The sequence below is a fragment of the Falco cherrug genome, chromosome 5 (assembly GCF_023634085.1).
Source record: "Falco cherrug isolate bFalChe1 chromosome 5, bFalChe1.pri, whole genome shotgun sequence".
NCBI lineage: Eukaryota > Metazoa > Chordata > Aves > Falconiformes > Falconidae > Falco > Falco cherrug.
The window spans coordinates 29,099,880-29,114,643 of NC_073701.1; the positions used below are offsets into that span (position 1 = coordinate 29,099,880).

The 14,764-nt window shown below is 39.0% G+C and overlaps 1 protein-coding gene across 1 annotated transcript in view; it reads left to right on the forward strand.

The window, feature by feature from the left end:
* TRIM24 (tripartite motif containing 24) overlaps positions 1 to 14,764 on the forward strand; it is a 64,795-nt gene that overhangs the window by 35,395 nt on the left and 14,636 nt on the right. The window contains exons 5-12 of the mRNA XM_055711025.1: positions 565 to 681; positions 1,806 to 1,920; positions 2,606 to 2,752; positions 5,554 to 5,671; positions 8,974 to 9,239; positions 9,883 to 10,047; positions 11,616 to 11,795; positions 14,571 to 14,703. Of these exons, the coding sequence (XP_055567000.1) occupies positions 565 to 681; positions 1,806 to 1,920; positions 2,606 to 2,752; positions 5,554 to 5,671; positions 8,974 to 9,239; positions 9,883 to 10,047; positions 11,616 to 11,795; positions 14,571 to 14,703 (1,241 nt within the window). The remainder of the gene's footprint in view (positions 1 to 564; positions 682 to 1,805; positions 1,921 to 2,605; positions 2,753 to 5,553; positions 5,672 to 8,973; positions 9,240 to 9,882; positions 10,048 to 11,615; positions 11,796 to 14,570; positions 14,704 to 14,764) is intronic.

Here is a 14,764-nt window from a genome sequence, read left to right on the forward strand (position 1 = left end):
AGTGTTAGCCAGGTGCTCCTTGGAACAGGCTAAACCTTGCTCTGGCAGAATTGCAGTCTTTCTCTTCAATTCTCCTTTTCGTAGGATTTATAACCATTTTAGAATGTGCCACCTCTTTTTTTTTTCTCAAATTGATGATGATTTCAGTTCCTTGATTTAAAATGTTGCTGACTTCTACTGACTCAGCAATATCGCTTCTTCTATTTCTACATCCTTATCTTGCACAAATAGCTTACATGCACTTTCACTTACAAAGTGATGACTACAGCACAACATTAATTTTTCTTTTGCTAAATGCGGGCTATGGTCATGCGATGTCCCTTCATGTTATGAAAACCATAAATTCTAAAAAAATTTCTAAAATTACTATATACTTTATACTATAAATTCAAATATGTTATAAATAAAATATATTGGCACTTGCTGACACATGCTTCCATGATGACAGTTAAATTTTGGACTTAAGCAGGATCTTTGTTCAATAAAAGAAGGCTTTTGTAAGGCACTCAGCTTTAGCAAGTATATCACACCTTTTGCATGTATAAATACTGGTTTTTACTGCAGATACCAGTTTATAGAAGAAGCTTTTCAGAACCAGAAAGTGATCATCGAGACCCTAATCACCAAATTGATGGAGAAGACTAAGTACATAAAATATACAGGAAAGCAGATCCAAAACAGGTATGTATCAGATTCTGGGGTTGAAACTGACAGAGAGGGCGACTTTGTATACACTGAAATTTCTTGAAATGTTTAGATTAGTGCATTTTGTATCTCCTTTTATACTTCCAGAAGGATAAATTCTAAAATCTGCAGTTTGCTGAAGTGACTGCTGCCTGTTTAATGAACTTGGTTGTGTTAGGTAACTCTTTTGCTCAGCCTGTGGGCTTAATGGGCAGTAATATCTTGGGTGCAAGAAAACAGCTTGGGCAATAGAGACTGTAGAAGGCAGTCATATTCTTCCCCACCATCAGCACACTTATTTTCTTAGTGTAGATCCCTCTAAGAAAGCGAAAGGTTATGACTCATGTTTTCATAATGCTTGTGAGACATATTTGAAGATTTATGTAATACTTTTATGCTTGGGGCTTTATTCACTCAGTACTACAAACCTAGGAGAAAAATAAGTCTGTAAAATGTGTGCTGCAGTAGGTCTTTGTAACTGCTCCTTCAGCAGAGTTCAAAGGCAGGAAGGTTCAACACAGTATGGGATGCTGAGTGCAACTTGAACTCTTCCTCTGTCTTTGCTTGTCTTTGAGGGTGGTAGAGACGTAAAAAAAACCAGCAGGCGCCCTTCTCTTCTTTTGCTGCATCTAAGTGGTTATTCTCCCTTGTGTCTTAGCAGTAGTGGGTTTCACAGTATAGATTATGCTTTGCTGTTACACATTTGAGCACTGCTGTTGAAATAGCTAAATTAGAAGATCTTTTTATTGTTTTTTGTTTCTGGAGTGCCATTCTGCTTTAGATGGAAAGTACACTTAAACAGTTTTGATTGCCACAGACCATTCCAGAAAGGTGCCAATTAAAAATCAAGAATTTCAATTACAAAGAGCTTTTAATTTTTTTCAGATGTCAGTAGTTTTACAGACTTATGGCATTAGAATTTGCCACCAGTTAATTAATTTTATAGTAGGTCACTGTTACTTGCTCTTTCTGTTTCTCTCAGTAGTTTTCCTTACTATAAGTGTCTGATGGTATATGTATTAATTGGTGCATATGACCAAGAGAGGGTGGGTTTTTTTATACTGTTGGGAGGGTGAGTTTGTGAGCTAAAAACCATTATTTTCTATACTGTCTACTTACAGAATTCTTGAAGTGAATCAGAATCAAAAGCAGGTGGAACAGGATATTAAAGTTGCCATATTTACACTGATGGTAGAAATAAATAAAAAGGGAAAAGCTCTCCTGCATCAGTTGGAGGTAATTTCATTTCAATCATAAGAGACAAAATATGTCAATCTTAATATTTTTTTGTGTGGATTCACATTAAAATAAAATCCATTTCTAGCATTAACCACCTGTGCATGTCCTGTCAGAATTCCAAAGTGGAGAGATGTCCCACAAACCATTCCAGCAAGTGGGATTTTAGTGGGGGAGGGTTTGGTTTTGGGGGAGTTGTTGTTTTGTTTATAATAATCATCTGTGTTCCCTGCTTTGTGAATCAGGGCTGTCTCTGAGCCAAGTTTCTTTCTCCATGCTTTTGCAAGTCATAATTCTGTGTGTCATGTATGAAAAGTGTTTCCATCAGAATTTTTCATAAATTCAGTAATCCAATAGCAAATCAAAGGAGAGAATTGTCTGGAATGGATAACTGGAAAAATATTACCTCCAATTGTGTTTTAAAAAGTGTATGTGTGTATAGAGAGGGGCATATTTATGTATATGAAAATGTGTCATAAGAGAAAATAGGAATCTGCACAGAAAGTCCTGACATCTTGAATAAATGTATACTGACGTTTCTGTTTGATAGCTGCAGTCAGGGGGCAAGAGTGCTTTTTAGAAGAGCTAAGTGAAACCACTTGATCATTGTGAATTACAGATATGGAAGCTATGTCTGTTAACTGTAAATTGAACACTTTGACTGGAACTGCTTTTCTACTTGCAGACTCTGGCAAAAGAGCATCGGATGAAACTTCTGCAGCAGCAACAGGAAGTGGCAGGTCTCTCTAAACAGCTGGAACATGTCATGAATTTTTCCAAATGGGCAGTTTCCAGTGGGAGCAGCACCGCACTACTGTACAGCAAACGCTTGGTAAGGTTAGGAAGGTAGCTCTCCATTTACTTAAAGACTACAGTTAAGGCAGATACACATGCACATGCTTGTCAGTAATAGTAGGGAATTAGACTTTTTAATGACTTTCTACTAACTGTAATATTTGTATATAATTTTTCATGGTTTTCTCTTAAACATAAATACAGAATGTTTCTAATAGTTCAGCTTTCTGGTCATGATTCATACAGCTCTATGTTCATGACCATAGAATTGCTGTAGATCTGCAGAAGTAGCAACAACTTTTGTCTGAAGTGAAAACCATGAAGCTGTGAAACACTAGGAGAAATGTTGTGTGTCTTACGTCATCACTGAGGTTCTTTTCAGTACTTGTTACAGCTGCTGAGTTCAGAGAAGGATGGTATTTATATATTGTAAAATCTGATATCCAGCACATTAATGTAAAAAATAATGTATTGCTTTGTTCTGTCATGCTTCTTTCCCACTAACAGTCTTCAAAAACTGATAAAAATTAAGTTGAGGCTTTTGATTTTTCATGCAAACAGTTATGACGCTAAATGTTTCAATGCTATAATGACCCTTAAGATCTCAGTGCATGTGCTCTCACTAAGCTGACTGCTCATGATGAACAGAAATCCTAAAAGACTTAAGATAAAAAACAAACAAAAAGCTGACCATGATTTGCCCAGAGATTACTAGGTTGTACAAACCTGATGACGGAAATCTGTGGCAATATTGAGGAAAGACGCTAGATCATTTTTTCCAGTTCCTATGACTGGATCACAAAGCTTTTTCTTTATTTTCTCATTGATTAGTTGAGAACCCACTGGGGGATGGGTTTGTTGGTTTGGGGGTTTGTTGTTGTGTTTTGGTGGTGGTGTTTCTTTTTTTTAATACTCATTAAAATGCTGTAGGCTAGAGCAGATGCTGGTATATTATTTGGTTTTAGTGGTGGTGTTTCTTTTTTTAATACCCATTAAAATGCTGTAGGCTAGAGCAGATACTGGTATATTACTTGGTTTTATCAACTTCAAGTAGTTAAATTCATTGTCCCGCCTTATGCTGCCTCAGCAATTCAGATTTTTTAATTGAATAGAGAAAAAGGGTATCAAACTGAGTCATGTTGTTTATAATTGCTTAGTGTTGCTGCAAGGACTTCTGCTATGTAAGAAAACAAGTTATATGTTGCAGCATCTTAATTTTCTAAATTATCATCATACAGTTGAAGAAAAAGATCATCTAGCCCATAAAGCCTCAGCAGATGAGAAATATGTTTCAAAAGAACAGCTGAGCTTTAGGCAGCTGATTTTTTGCTGAAAGTAGGTGCTGCCTGGGAGTTGAGTAGCTAACCTGTCTGTGGACATCTGGGAAATCTGTTCCTGAATAGTGATGCATAGAGGAGCATGTGAGACTTTTGCTCCAGCATATTCAACCACTTGAAACTAGGAAGGAGGAATGCTCAGCAGACTTAAATGCAGACTTACAGCCAGGAGGCTGTGTCAACTTCAGGGAAATAGCACACTAAACTGTTTGCAGAAAGACATCAGTTTCCCAGCCTCGTCTTCTAGCACAAACATAACACCAGTAGCTACCACTATTACTGATAGTCTAGTCATGAATTTATCTACAATATATGTGTGTGCACAATAGGAGAAATATATGGAACGAACTATGACAAGAACTGTGTGCAACTGGTATTGGTGACAGGACAAGTGACTAGAATTTCTGTAGTGTAGTATATATGATTCCGGTAGTGTATGCAGAAATCCCAGGAAATCTATATTCAAAATATTAGTGCACTTAAAATTTTCCATATCCATTAAAAAAAAACTTAAGTCTAAATGTTTTTTGTATCTGATCTAAAACTGACCTGCCTAAAATTGAAAGAAGAAATGCATAAACTGGAAGCTCTTACAAAACTGCTGTAAAAGATAACTAGTGTCATTTTAAAGGGGTAAGATGATTTTGCCAAGTATGTCTCTTGACCTTTTCCTGGAAGTAATCTGTTATTCAAGAAGAAAAGTGTTGCAGTCTTATAAATTTTTTCTCTATCTGCTCTGTGTTATTCTAAAATTAGTGCCTGTGTTAGATTTTTCTTATGAAACAACTGCAAGAAAATATTTTCTTTCTAGGAACTAGATAAATACTGAGCATTTGGTAGAACATTTTGCTTGTGTGATGTAATCGTAGTCCAGTGCTTTGGAACCAAGGAGTTGTAAGAGTCTGAAAATATCTTTGAATCTGAGAGTTTTCAAAGACAAAGTTTATAAAATCTATTCTTTGACTCTCAAAGAAAACTTAGATTTAATAAAAGGGAAAATTTCCTGTGATGATACTTGTTCCCAAAAGGATGAGATACTTTTATTTGAAAGAAAAATGAATGAACTAACATAGGTTTGGGGGGATACAGCAATGGTTATGTGAATCAGTAAGAAGAAACTTCACTTGTAAGTCGTTCAAGTCATTCAATGTAATGACCAAATTTGTAGAAGGATATTTATTTCTACAGTAGAGGAGAAAAAATGATTTTTTTTTTGGCAGTAGTTGATTGCATTTTAAAGCTATTTTAGGAATAAGGGAAAGATGTTAAGAATACCTTTTTTATTTGTACCTTGGACAAATGTCTCTATCGTGCACCTCAGTTCTCTGGGGGCTCATTCAGAGCTTTCTGTTGTTTTCTAGGGGGTGGGTGGAGTGTCTGCTTTTTTGTTGTTGTTATGGTTTTGTGTTGTGGGTTTTTTTTTCCAAGACCTCTTATGCTGTTTTGGTACGTGGCTCCAGCCCCAGAGGAAAAAAAAAATCTATGTTTGTTCCTGTTCTAGATTACATATCGACTACGGTATCTTCTCCGAGCAAGGTGTGATGCTTCACCAGTGACTAACAATACCATCCAGTTTCACTGTGATCCTAGCTTCTGGGCTCAAAATATTTTCAATCTAGGTATGATAAAACTTTATTAGCCCTTTGGCATCCTTATCCTATTTGGGAAGCAGCTTTCTTTTTGTGACAATAAGTAGCCTTCACACTATTCATTTCTTGGTTTACTTTGTTAGATTTATTTCCTTACCTGCAGAAGACATTTGAAGAGTGTTGTATGGGAAAAAGTATTACTTATGAATACTTATGATAAAGTATTAACAAACTTACCTTGCTTGAATGGCATATGTGATGGTCAAAATAGCAGCTTTCAGTTTCCTGGGCAATACACATGTCCTCTGCCTTCTGAAACAAGGAACATAATCTATAACTCTACTTCACATCTTAAGAAAGGGTTCCAGAAGTCAGTCTCATTCTGCATCTTCCAGCTCTTTCTTCTACTTCAGTCTCATCTTCCCGAGCTGAAACCCATAGCAGCAGCAGCAGCATATGTTCAAGAGCCCCGATTTGCTCCCTTATGCTGAATAATAAGCCTTGGAGGACTGAGATGAAAGGAAAGAGAGAATGATGAAGAAGAATAGGGAAGAGAACACTACTTTTTGACAGTTTCCTGGCTTTTAGATTGCCTTTCCTGAAGTTGTGGGGTGGAATTCAGGAGAAAGCATGTTTTTAGCAGAGTTGCAAATGTACTTCATCTTCATTATCCTAATAGGTTTTGATCTAGTCTCCAAACTGGTCTTCACATTTATCTTAACAGCTGTAAGTTGCTAGGGTTTTATGATACTGATGAATCCCAGAACCTGGAAGCTTTTCAGGTAGCCTGCTTGTGTGATTGCCTGAAAGCCTGAGTTTAATGGAGATAAGCATCCTAGGAACTCATCAGCTTAAGAGCAGGAATTAAAGCTTTGGGGTCTTTTTGAGGATTTTTACTGCTGTCATGCTTCCTTTCATTCTCCACTGTTACTTTGATTTGAGTTTTTCTGTCATCTGTAGAATGCTTTGCAGGATACCTGTGGGACGACTACTGCCTTTCATCAGAAAGTGCAGTGAGCTCTACAAATGTACAGAGAGGTGCAAATGCACATTTCTCTACAAAGGCAGTGAAAGAAAGCGTTATGGCAGTGCTTTAAGGCCAGCAAGCACCTTTCCCCATACACCAGGACATTACATGGTTAGCAAGGAAATTCTCCAAGTTCCTGCTTTGTAAATAATTTTCTTTGGGAAAGGAATCTAAAGTGAATCTCTTGTTCCCAGACATTAACTGTCAGGCTGTGCGGTGATAACTGTGAACTGCTGATGAACTGAGACCACGCTTGTCAAGAGAGGTCTTTTTCTTGTGTTTGGTTTTGGGGCTCTTTTTTGTTTATTTAATGAGCTGCCTAAATGTGTTCCCTTAAATTCTGAAAAGTGCTGCAATAAAAATGGCACCTATATCAATCAGCATAGGAGTGCTTGTAATTAAGTGATGGATAAAACCAGAATACATTTATCTGTCTGGTTTCAGAAATCACAGCCTTTATGCTGTTACATTTGTGATCAGACATGTTCAGTTTCTGTAGATGAACCAGACTGAAGAACCACTAAAGTCTGAGTAAAGAAACAGATTACTTTGGGAATGGCTTGAATTCTAGTTAGGCTGCCTGTTGTTGACAATATGATTAACATCTCTATACTAATAGGATAATTGTCTTATGGATTTCAGAATGTATTTAAGAAAAATCACAACATTTCAACTGTTTTAATTCCACAAATTCTATGATAGCCCACAGTTTTCTAGAATAATGGAAGGGAATCATTCTCTGTAGTACCTTTGGGTAAGTAGCTATACCACAGATGTTAAATCTGGAAATATTTTTGCAATTGTAATTAGACTTGGAGAGAACAGAATAGAAGTGCTGTATGGGTTTGATAGTTGAGTGTAGTACAGTCAATACCGTTCTTTTTCAAAGTAACTCCTTTTCTAGAGAAAGAAAATAAAACAGATCCATCTTGACTGTAGTGAAATAAAAAATACAACTGTATAGGGGAAACAGTATTATTCATTTGCATTTTTCTTTGCTCACTTTATGGGAAACATTGACTAGACCTGTTACAGGATTAATGAAAGGTATTAGGCAATAGGTTGGTAGGTATTTTCCATTTTGTTTAGCATATTTAATATTTTTGTTAATGACTGATGTGGTAGAACCTTAATTAAAGTGTATGCAACACCAAAATTACCAAGTGTCAATATGAAAACAGTATTGTTGATGTTAGCTTTCTGCCCTGCTCTGCACTACAGTAAATTGGCTGGCCTAGACTCCCTCTGTGCCTGTGTCTAGATAGGGACTAGAGTCATGCTACTTGTATAGCTTCTCAGCTCTTGAGATGAAAAAGAGGACTATAAAATGCAAGAAGTTTTCTTGTTCAGATAATCTATCCCAAAATGAGCCAGGCTAAACTGCACAGGATCCACAGAAACTGATGAATATGAGAAGTGGCATAGGGTGATTTCAAGTTCTGCTGTAATAGGGATTGTCAAATTGTCATGTGGCGTTGCCCACCTCGTGAAATGAACTCTCCTGGGAAGCAGCCTTAAATGTCTGGGAGAGAAGAGAGTATGAGGTGTCTTATCTCCCACTGTATTGAAAAGCTGTTGTGCAACCTTTTACAGAACACTGGAATTTTTGTAACTCTTGGTCTTGGACCACAACTTTCCCTACTTCACTCCATTTTAAATAAAGAAAGCGTCTTTGTCTGTTCCTGTACAAACAATATGCTATTCCACTGAATCAAATCAACTCTCTTCTAGTTGGAATTCATGTTTCTTGGATGAGGTAGCCTGAATTTTACCTGAGTTTCATGTAATCACACTATATATCTCTTCAGATAAAATCTCTCACCCAGCATTAATCTCTAAAAATTAACTGTCCAGTCAAATTTCCTTCTAAGTCAGTGGAGAGAGAGAAAGCATCTCCTGGAGGTGCCCATCACATCCTAGAATTGGTGGGGTGTGACAACTGAGAGTATCATTTCAGTATTCCACGATGTTGACTCAGAGGCCAGAAGGAATCACAGTACCTTTAAGTTTTATGATACAGTTAAAACTTTTTGTCAAATGATTGGCTCAGGATACTCTGTCCCATTGAAACTTTGTTCCCGTGCTCTTCTGGAAGCTATAGAGAAGGCTACAGCACAAGACAGTTTGCTATAAAATGCAACCGTTTTCTTTCAGGCGAACAAAATAAATGGAGTCTCTATCTCCCATTTATCCATTCTTTACATTACAGTAATGAATGATGACTACATGATATAAAAGGAACTAACTGTGAAAAATAGCATTTCTGTTAACTGCTGTATTCTGGTATTGATTTTGTTTAAACTAGGTTCTTTAGTAATTGAAGATAAAGAAACCCCACCACATATGCCCAAGAGCCCTGTGATGGAAACAAACTTACAGCCACCAGGCAGTTTACCTTCAAACCAGCTGTCGAAGTTCCCAACGCAGATAAGCTTAGCTCAGCTCCGACTCCAGCATATGCAGCAACAGGTTATGGCTCAGAGGCAGCAAGCTCAACGCAGAGCAGGTCCAGTAAGTTTACCAAATCCAAGAATGCCAGGAGCCATGCAGCAGCCTCCTGCTTCTCATCAGGTAGGTTATGACTATTTCCAGAGAAGACTCTTTTTTCCATGGCATTGAAGGAAAAAGTAAAGAAAGATAAGAACAAAAGAAGAAGTTAAATCTAGATCCATAACTTCAGACAGCATCACCTTCAGCACATGTCTATGTAAATGGGTTGGGTAACATTTTCTTTGCTGAGAACTGAATGGGCATTTTAAACTTGTCTGGTAAAATGTGTGGTAGCACTTAGCCTGTTTTTGTTCGTAAAAAAAATCATATGGAATCCAACCATATATAGTACTGAGCTATACTTTGTATTTTCGCCAAATGATTAAAAAGTGAATCTGCTATTAATTTTCTTCCAAGGCTTTTTTTGCATAAAACTCTGTTATTCTGCTGTGTAACTTTCAAAGTTGGAGATACTCTCACTGGCTCCTGTGATGTAGCTGCATTTATTATACTAGAATAATTCAAAACCATCTACCAGGTTTTGTTTTTAACATTGAAAATCAATGTGTAGTGTGATCATTCAGATAAATGGTATGATCCTATTAGTTTGCATCTGATTTGTTAAAGAGTTTCAGAAGTTTAAAAGGCTACTTGGAGTTGGTAAAAATTTCTGGAACATTGAATAGATGTCAGCTAACTTGTAGAATTGTTTGTTTTCATGCAGGCACCTCCGCGCTTGATTCATTTTCAGAATCATAGCTCCAAGTCCAATGGTTCATCTCTTCCTGCACAACAAATGAGATTTCCCCAAAATCAGAACCTACCACGGCAAGCAATAAAGCCCAACCCATTGCAAATGGCATTCTTGGCACAGCAAGCTATAAAACAGGTAAAGCTTCTTTCCTTTTTTCACTTGCCTGTAGAAAAAAAAATCAAATGTGCTTTTTATCATCTTACTTTTATATTATGTTTCTAGAGTGCTTTTCAATTAGAACAGAGACTGCGTTTTTCTCTATGACAAGATACCCACGGTTTTCTTAATGAGATAACTGTCAAGTTTCTTTCAGTTTGACAGTTCTAAGCAGCTGAAGCATTATGGAAGTGAGCCACTGTGCGTACTGTGTAGGTGTTTCTTTCCTTTGTTTGCTATTACTGTGATTTCTGGCTGCTTGTGCAAAACTTAATATGGCCATGGTCTGCACGCTACAATCAGTGAATAGACAAAATAGAAAATCCCACTATTTAGCTTGATGTTACTGACTTCACTAGGAACCAGGTAAAAGCTTGACTAAAAAGCTGTAGCTGCCACCATTCTCTAGAGTATGCCAAATCTGAACTTTTGCAGATGAGGAGAGAAAAGAAAGTCCACAACTGTGGGACCTCTGCTGTGTAAGACTGATCAATACCCAGCTAATCAGCAGTTGAAATGGGGCAGAAGAAGCAAAAGTGTCATATGTTTTCTGGATGTTCAGGAAGGCAAATCTTCATTAAAGAGCATATTAACACATGAGGAGTTAGGTATGTGGAAGGAAAGAGAAAACCATGTCACTAGAGGTAAGCAGGCCAGAATCAAATGAATCTGATCTGTGACCTGAGAAGCAGAGTAACACCTTTCATGTTTGCAATGCTTATGATGTCAGACAACTAATTCCAACTAAATTGAAGCAAGCAGTACAGTATCTAAGAGAACCTGTAGTGACAAAAACTAAGTCATTTCTATTCTGTGCCTCTGAAAAGAAGATTGGCCTGTCTGCAAGCCTTTCTTTCAAGTATTTTCATTATCTAGTAATTTCTTTCTGAAGCTAGAAACCAGTAAATAGAATGACTGACTAAAAAGGATTTTAGCAGAGTCAAATTTTGCCTGTGGTTGCCATGAAATTCCATTAAAGTCATTGAAAACTGCATATGTCTAAATGAGAAAGAAATTTAGTCTGACTTGACTGTGCACTTCATATCATGGTGTTAAGCGTATATGTGGGTGGAGATCCAGCCAGCATTTCAAATTCTTAATCACTTTAAGTTGTTAAGGGAAGCACAACATGAAATACTTGATGCCATCCAAGTGACACTATAGCTATTTACTTAATAAGGCACTGGAGCAGTTGTGCATTCAGCCTATTATCTGTAATGCTTTTATTTCACTAAAACTGTTACATTTCTCCCACAACACTGTCGATGCAGCATAAAATATTAATAGACACTTAACATTGAGATACAGCTTTGAATTCACGTTCATTTCTTCTGTGAATAGTTTTCAACTACTTGTCATCTCCCTTTGTCTTTTAAGATTGGTTCTTGAAATCAGATAACTTCAGAGTAAATCAGGATTCAGCTTCCTGAACCAAGCTGCTTGTTTAACTGCTGAGTTAGAACTGGTATATGCAATTGATGTGCTCTGTTGAAAAAAAAAACCCAAACAACAATGCTGAATTGTGGATTATCGTCTTTTCTTTTTAGTGGCAGATTGGTAGTGGACAAACTTCAACTGCGCTTTCAACTGCAAGCAGCACAACATCTACTCCATCCAGCCCCACAGTCACGAGTGCTGTAGGATGTGATGGGAAGACATACGGTCCCCCTGTGATAGATTTGAGTTCTCCAGTGGGTAGCTCCTACAATCTACCATCTCTTCCTGATGTAAGTGTAACATAAGAACAGTTTTATGGATTCTATTTGAAGTAAGTCTTAATGTTTGTAAGAAGTAGAAACATTTGACTGAAATTCTTGCTCTGCTTGTCAGAGTGAGGCAGTTCCAGAAAACAGCGATGCAGGATTACCTACGTGTTTCCGGCAATATTCAGAACTCTTCTGGGAGACAGCAGTTAGGACAACTAAGAAAAATAACTTTGCAGGTTGAAATTGTAATTGGACTTGTTTGCTTGGATGCAGTATATTTGTCCCCCGCCCCCCATAACGATGCTAAAAAAATGCGTTAGCTTAGCTTTCTTTTACCAGTGTGCATAGATAGCACTGGTTTGCTGATGTTATTTTTATATCTTTCCCTTTTGCTACTTTTTTCTTCATGTTATCTTCTAACATGCCTGTGAGCCAGTGATAGAAGGAACATCATAAGATCATCTTTCCTTAAGCTTCTAAACTTCTTTTCATAGTTTCTTCTGATTGGTGTTTGTCAGAGATCCACATTAGAGCTGCTGAGTTTTAATTATTTGGCTTCATTCTTTCAAATAACTGCCAAGCCTATTTTTGTGGTCTAAGGTTTTGTAGGTATCTGAAACGTCATGGTTTTCTAGTCATAACTTGCTGTTAACTCCTTGTGTCTCCTAGCTGTCTTGTTCTCACCAATAAACTCACAGATAAGTGTTGTATTTTCTAAGAGTACATACAGTACAGAATCACAGTATCTGTCAGGCTTAAAAGGTGAACTACACAGCGCGATCATAAAACTATGTGAGACATTTTAGCATACTGATTTTTGTGCACAGTATTGTGAACTCTTCTACTTCTATATGGTTGTTTGTGCTATTAAGATACATGGCCCAAATCCCTGTAGATATGCTGACCTAGCAGAGACTTCTGCATCCACTTCAGCTAAGTCTAGCTTTTAAATAGAAATTTCAGTGGCCAATGAAGTTGATACCAGTGGATTTTTGAGGCATCTGGTAATTGAGAAAACTGATAGCAAGGTGACCTATTTTCTTACCATAAATCTCATATATATTGCAAAAAACCCTAACATTTAAAAAGGTCATTTCTCTTTATCAAACCAGAATGTGTAATTTTTACAGAAAGTTAGAATGGTAAATTGGGAGCCCGACAGTTCAGTTGTCTGGCCTGGGCTGTGGGTGGAAAGAGCAAGTGTTGGTTTGCTGTTTGCATTTTGAGTCAATATGCATGGCACCTGCCCAGAATGTATGTGGGACAGAAAGAACTGTCACAGAACGGTCAGGGTTGGAAGGGACCTCTGCAGATCATCTGGTCCAACCCCCTGCTAAAGCAGGCTCACCCACAGCAGGTTGCACAGTCACATCCAGGCAGGTTTTGAATGTCTCCAGAGAAGGAGACCCCACAGTCTCTCTGCGGAGCCTGTTCTGGCGGTGTGTTACCCTCAAGGTAAAGAAGTTTTTCCTCATGGAAACTTCCTTTGTTGCAGTTTGTGCCCGTTGCCCCTTGCCCTGTCACTGGGCACCACTGAAAAGAGCCTGGCCCCATCCTCCTGGCACTCGCCCTTAAGATATTAGTAGACACTGATAGGATCCCCTCAGCCTTCTCCTCTCCAGGCTCCACAGGCCCAGCTCTCTCAGCCTTTCCCCACGAGGGAGATGCTCCAGTCCCCTAATTACCTTGGCAGCCCTCTGCTGGACCCTCCCCAGCAGTTCCCTGTCTCCCTTGAACTGGGGAGCCCGGCACTGGGCACAGCACTCCAGGTGCGGCCCCACCAGGGCAGAGCAGAGGGGCAGGATCACCTCCCTCACCTGCTGGCCATGCTCCTCCTGATGCAGCCCAGGGTCCCACTGGCCACCTTGGGCACACGGGCACACGGCTGGCTCGTGGGCAACTTGCTGTCCACCAGGACTCCCAGGTCCTTCTCCGCAGAGCCGCCTCCCAGCAGGTCAGCCCCAGCTTGTGCTGGTGCGTGGGGCTGTTCCTCCCTGGGGGCAGGACCCTGAACTTGCCTTTGGTGAACTCCATCAGGTTCCTCTCTGCCCAACGCTCCAGCCTGTCCAGGTCTCGCTGAATGGCAGCACAGCCTCTGGTGTATCACCTGTATCACCTGCTCCTCCCAGCTCTGTATCTTCAGCAAACTTGCTGAGGGCACACTCTGTCCCTTCATCCAGGTCATGCACAAGTAAGTTGAGCAGGACCGGACCCAGTGCTGACCCGTGGGGAACACCACTGGCTACAGACTTCTGTGCTGCTGGTCCAGCCCTCTGAGCTCTGCCATTCAGCCAGTTCTCAGCCCAGCTCGCTGCCCACTCATTTAATCCACACTTCCTGAGCTCATGTATAAGGATGTCCTTTGAGGTTTTTTCCAGTCCTGTCAAACACTGGTGGATTAAGGTATATTGCTTTTATAGAGTGTATATATAGAGTATATGAACATGTCAAAAGAAAGTGTGGAGATAAGAATTCATCTCTTACTTCAATGTGTGAAAGCTACCTGTCTGATGTAAGCCTTCTCTGTAGCTGATGGAGAAAAATTGGCACTTACAGAATCATCTGATCTTAAAATGAAGCACTAGATTTGGGCATTTCTTTTCTTTTTAGAGAAAGTAAGATGATCCGTTTTAAAGTAACGGCCTCAATTTTTGGGTGGCTAAAGTTAGGCGGAATGCCTTTTGGTTTTTATCTTCAAAATAACAGTATGGCAGAGGCATGGAGTGGGATTTTGTTGTGGGGTTTTTTTCCCCCCTCTCAACACTAACTGCTTCCCCTCTCTTCCCCGTGTTTTAGATTGATTGTTCAGGAAACATCACACTGGATAACGTAAGGAAGGATGGCACGGCAGAGCAGAATCAGCCAAAACCCCCTTTGAACAGAACTGTGCAGTCACCAAATTCATCGGTACCATCACCAGGCCTCTCAGGTAATTGGAATGTGGTGCAATTTTCTGTTAAGTATTATAATAGAATAATCTAATGCAGCCA